The sequence below is a fragment of the Andrographis paniculata genome, unplaced genomic scaffold (genome assembly GCF_009805555.1).
Source record: "Andrographis paniculata isolate CXL003 unplaced genomic scaffold, ASM980555v1 Contig60END, whole genome shotgun sequence".
Lineage (NCBI taxonomy): Eukaryota > Viridiplantae > Streptophyta > Magnoliopsida > Lamiales > Acanthaceae > Andrographis > Andrographis paniculata.
Genome location: NW_026137596.1, coordinates 5,048,442 through 5,054,348, shown reverse-complemented (window position 1 = coordinate 5,054,348; position 5,907 = coordinate 5,048,442). Strand labels below are relative to the sequence as shown.

Here is a 5,907-nt window from a genome sequence, read left to right as displayed (position 1 = left end):
TAGTTGATACAATCTCTTGATTGATATCACGGTTCATATTTGAAAAAAAAAATAAAAACAAAAAAAAAGAAAAAAAATCCGAAAAATAAAAATCCGAAAAATAAAAATCCGAAAAAAAAAAGAAAATACAAAACAAAAAAGTTAAAAAAAAAAAAAGACTTGAGAATATTTTGTTTCCTTTTCTACATAATATTAATATATTTCTATATATTCTTATCCCTTTTCTCTCTTTCCATACATTTTTTTTTCTCTCTTAATTTTCTTTATTTAATATTTTCATTTCCATTATCCATATCCATTTCTTTTCAAAAAAAAAAAGATGTTTATAATATTTCTCCTATTTTTATTCGATTATCTAAAGGTCTAATTACTTGTGATTTTTACTTGAAATTTCTTGATTTGGGAATTGCATTGGGTCGTTGACCAGTTTTATTTAAGTGAGTGAAACACGAGCGGAGTGAAAAAGTGTTTGTGGCGAGATCATTACATACCGGAGAGCGCGATTCAAGAGAGGAGAAACCTGTGTGAGGATATACCCTTGTTATTTTACATTTTTTCTTTGATGGCAGGTGAAGCACACCCAGACGAGCGCCCTAATCCTCAAATCGCAGCGCTATCCAAAGCATTGGAAGCACGATTCACGAAGCAACTTACTGACGAGATGGACACCGTACACTCAATGTTGGCTGATCTTGCTCAATCTATTCGGGAATTGACAACTGAGCGACAGCAGGGCCGACCCGCCCCCGACGCTAGTCGATCGGCAAGGCGGAATCCTATATACCGAGGTAGGGAAGACGCTTCTGAAAATTTTGATGAAGAATGGGAGCCACCCCCTCCAAATAGAGACAACCGAAATCAAGATCCTATGAGGAACTTGAAGTTCAGCATTCCTTCTTTCAATGGGAATTCTGACCCGGATGTTTATCTTGATTGGGAGAAGAAGATGGAGTTGATTCGAGATTGCTCTACATATGATGATGAGCAATGGACGAGAATTGCTGTAATGGAGTTCACCCACTATGCCCTTAATTGGTGGGAGCAACTAAGTACGAAACGAAGGCGAGAAGGGAAGGCGCGGATCACCACATGGGATGGGCTCAAAAAGGCTCTGAGGAAACGATTCGTACCATCCTGGTATAGGAGGGAGCTGCACGAACGAGTTCAACAAATGTCTCAAGGTAATAGAAGTGTAGAGGAGTATTACAAAGAGCTTGAGACAGCCATGATGCGGGCTGATATTGTGGAGGATCCTGAAGCAACCATGGCTCGATTTATGAGTGGAATCAACCGAGATTTGAGGGATACTCTAGAGCTACACCCGTATGTTGACTTGTCGGAATTGCTCCAACGTGCGATTTTATTGGAGAAACAACGCAAGCGAAAGGGGCGAGCGGATTCTTTCAATCGACCACCACCTCGGTCTACCCAAACTATCCTGGAGCCCCGAGGTATCCCCAATACTAACGTCAATAAATTTTCTAATGTTGACAAGGGAAAAAGTGTTGCGCATGTTGGCACAACTCGAAACCCACAAAAGGAATATGTCCATGGCAAGAATCCCCGAAACCGTGAAATTACCTGTTTTCGGTGTCAAGGGAAAGGGCACTCTGCCTTTGAGTGCCCGAACAAGAAGGCCATGATCTTGACGGATGCGGGTGAAGTCGTCACCGACGATGAAGGAGATGTAGATGGTGAGCAAATTCTTGAATGTGAGGAAAGTATTGTTGAAGAAGATGATGAATACTCCAAAATCACGGTGGTAACTCTGCGGTCTCTTAGTACATTTCAAAAGGAGGAACCAACCCAAATGCAAAGAGAGAACATCTTCCACTGTCGTTGCAAAATCGAAGGCAAGATTTGCAGCATGATAATTGATAACGGAAGCTGCACCAATGTGGTTAGTGAGACGTTGGTCAAAAAGTTGAACCTTGTCACCAAGCCCCATCCGCGACCCTATCGATTGCAGTGGTTGACCAATAATGGGGAACTACGAGTAAATAAACAAGTTGAGGTAACCTTCCGAATTCGTGGTTATATGGACCAGGTTGTATGCGATGTTGTGCCAATGCAGGCTTGCCACATACTACTTGGACGGCCTTGGCAATTTGATCGCAATGTCACCTACTTTGGGAAGGAAAATACTTTTACGCTCACACATGAGGGCAAAAAGATCACTTTGACTCCCCTTACCCCCCAAGAAGCCCACATGGATCAGGAAGTGATACAAAAAAACCATGTTCAAGAAATGATGGCTATGGAGAACGTCTCAAAATTAGCGGGAACTCAAAGCTCCATACGAGAGGCAGACATAAATTCCATGGCAAGTTCGTCTATGACCGCTCCATCGCGAGTTCCAAGAGTGATCCCCTCAGAAAAACGAGAGAAAAGTAAGGGAGTACCTACCAAAGATACCCTTTCCCAAATGGGGAGGAACAGTGACCAGGCCATATTTCTCACTCGAAAGGATATTAGATCCATTGGAGAGGATGAGAGTGATAGGATTTACATTTTGCTTTGTAAGTTTAATCTTCTTACAGCTTACGATTTGCAATCTAACCTGCCTCCAGAGTTCTATCCTATTTTGCAGGAATTTTCTGATGTACTACCCAAGGAACTACCAAGCGAGTTGCCCCCAATCCGTGGTATTGAGCATCAGATTGATTTCATACCTGGCGCTCAATTGCCAAATAGGCCGGCATATAGGGCCAACCCAGATGAGACCAAAGAGATCCAAAGGCAAATCCAAGACTTGTTAGATAAAGGCTGGGTGCGTGAGAGCCTTAGTCCATGTTCTGTACCGGTACTCCTCGTTCCAAAGAAGGATGGTAAGTGGCGTATGTGTGTAGATTGTAGAGCAATAAATGCAATTACTATTAAGTATAGACATCCTATTCCTAGATTAGATGATATGCTTGATGAACTTCAGGGTGCTGCTCTTTTTACAAAAATTGATCTTAAAAGTGGTTACCATCAGATAAGAATGAGAGAAGGAGATGAGTGGAAAACTGCTTTCAAAACTAAGCTAGGGCTGTATGAGTGGACTGTCATGCCTTTTGGCTTAACTAATGCCCCTAGTACCTTTATGAGATTGATGAATCATGTTCTTAGACCTTGCATAGGAAGGTTTGTGGTTGTTTACTTTGATGACATCTTGATCTATAGTAAGGACTTATCTGCACACATTGAGCATGTGAGAGAAGTGTTCACTTTATTGCGGCAGAACAAACTTTATGCAAATGTTGAAAAATGTGCATTTTGTGTTTCTAGTTGTCTATTCCTTGGCTATGTTGTTAGCGCACAGGGAATACAAGTCGATGAGGAGAAGATCAGAGCCATCCAGGAGTGGCCTGTCCCTACTACTGTTCGTGAAGTTCGTAGTTTCCATGGCTTGGCGGGATTCTACCGAAGGTTTATTCGTGATTTCAGTACTATTGCAGCCCCTCTCACTGCTGTTATTCGCAAGGATGAACTGTTTAGTTGGGGAGAAGCGCAACAACAAGCCTTCGACAAGCTGAAATATTTGTTAACTCATGCCCCAATTCTTAAACTCCCGAACTTTGAACTAACATTTGAACTTGAATGTGATGCTTCAGGTGTGGGTATTGGAGCCGTTCTAATGCAAAATCGCCAACCTATTGCATACTTCAGCGAGAAGCTAGGTGGCGCAGCCTTGAACTACCCAACTTACGACAAGGAGTTATATGCCTTGGTTCGTGCACTTCAGGTATGGCAGCATTATCTTTTGCCAAAGGAATTTGTTATCCACTCAGATCACGAGTCCCTTAAGCATATAAAAACTCAAGCTAAATTAAATAAGAGGCATGCCAGATGGATTTCTTTTGTTGATACATTCCCTTATGTGATAAAGTATAAGAAGGGAAAGGATAATGTCGTAGCTGACGCATTTTCTAGGCGCACTCACATTCTTACTATTTTGACTTCTCAATTGCTAGGGTTTTCACAGGTAAAATCATTGTATGCAAATGACAAAGATTTTTCTGACATCTTCAATAAGTGTGCCAACACTGGATTTAAAGATTTCTATTTACATGAGGGCTATTTGTATAAGGCTAACCAGTTGTGTATTCCACAAGGTTCTATTCGAACTGTTTTAACTCACGAAGTCCATGAAGGTGGACTCATGGGGCATTTTGGAGCCACCAAAACTCTTAAACTTTTGCAGGAAAAATTTTATTGGCCAAGGATGCGTGCGGACGTGGAACAACACATTACACGTTGCATTACATGTAGACAAGCCAAATCCACAATGCTACCACATGGTTTATATAAGCCCCTGCCTACACCCGACACACCTTGGGTAGATTTGAGTATGGACTTCATTTTGGGGCTACCTCGTACAAAAGGAGGTAAGGACTATATCATGGTTGTTGTCGATAGGTTTTCAAAAATGTCCCACTTTATTCCTTGCAATAAGACGAATGACGCAATGCATATTGCTAATTTGTTTTTCAAAGAAGTAGTTAGAATGCATGGAATTCCCCGTACGATTGTATCTGATAGGGACACTAAATTCTTAAGCTTTTTCTGGAAAAACTTTTGGGGAAAATTAGGGACAAAACTTCTCTTTTCTACCTCATATCACCCACAAACAGATGGTCAAACGGAAGTAACAAATCGCACCCTAGGCACTCTCCTTAGGTGTATTATCAAAAAGAATTTGCGTAGTTGGGAAAGTTGTCTCCCTCATGTTGAGTTTGCATATAATCGTGCTATCCATAGTGCTACTAACATGTCCCTTTTTGAAGTAGTGTACGGCTTCAACCCACTTTCTCCAGTTGACCTATTGCCACTACCATGTAGTGAGCGACAAAATGTTTATTTCAGGGATCGGGCACAAAAGATTCAGGAGCTTCATAAGACAGTACAAAAGGAAATTGACGCTACCAATGCGCGGAATGCAAAAGCTGCTAATCGTCACAGAAAGAAGATTGTCTTCCAACCCGGTGATTGGGTGTGGCTTCACTTACGAAAAGAGAGATTTCCGGCACAACGCAAGTCTAAGTTGTCCCCACGAGGCGATGGTCCCTTTCAAGTCGTTGAACGCATCAACGATAATGCCTACAAACTAGACCTCCCAGGTGAGTATAATGTCCATGCTACATTTAATGTTTCTGACTTGTCTCCATTTGATGTAGGTGACGAGAGGTTGATGGGACAACCTTTTCAAGAAAGGGGGGATGATGTGACCATCATGACGGAATTGGACCCAATCATAATTCCTCCTGGACCAATCACTAGGAGCCGAACCCGTAAATTTCAATTGGCAATAACAAAGTGTGCCAAACTTCAAATGGATGCCACTGCTGAACTCTACAACGACGATCAAAATAAACCATGCATTCTTCTGGAAATTGGATCACAAGTCCCAAGGACCATAAGGCCAGGAGCACCTTACAAGGCATTGGACCTCCCCTAAATTACTATCCCTAATTGAAGGGATCCCATGAATCAATATCCCATGAATGAAGGAATTCCATAGATCAAGGGATTACCAATAATCATGGGATTGCCATGAATTATGGGTCAATAATACTAAATAAGGCTAATTATAATAACTATTCCCCATATGATTTTATTTCCTTTAAGAGTGTACTTTCTTGTTTTTTTAAATTTCCATGGTTCCTCTATAAAAGGACCCATGATTATCATTGTAAGATTATTTATTCCACAAAGAGATTTTATAAACTGGTTTTTTTTCAAGAGCGATTCTTGTGCCTTTTTGAAGTGTAATCTTGAGTGATTCAGTTACAGCTTCATATCCCCAAATCGAGTTGTTTCGAGTGATTTGAAACAAGTCGTGGCCTCTCGAATAGTACTGGAACTATTCTTGCCTTAGCTTGTATTATCAGCTTGTTTAGAGGATTGTGATACGTGAGCTTGATC

At 41.2% G+C, this 5,907-nt stretch overlaps 1 protein-coding gene across 1 annotated transcript; it reads left to right on the top strand.

The window, feature by feature from the left end:
- The first annotated feature begins 562 nt into the window (after positions 1 to 562).
- On the top strand, positions 563 to 5,440 carry LOC127259528 (uncharacterized). Its single transcript, XM_051286907.1, has 7 exons — positions 563 to 1,504; positions 1,559 to 2,119; positions 2,591 to 2,841; positions 3,271 to 3,918; positions 4,051 to 4,822; positions 4,976 to 5,102; positions 5,160 to 5,440. The coding sequence occupies exons 1-7, from the start codon at positions 563 to 565 to the stop codon at positions 5,438 to 5,440; spliced, it is 3,582 nt and encodes a 1,193-aa protein (XP_051142864.1).
- The last annotated feature ends 467 nt before the right edge of the window (positions 5,441 to 5,907 follow it).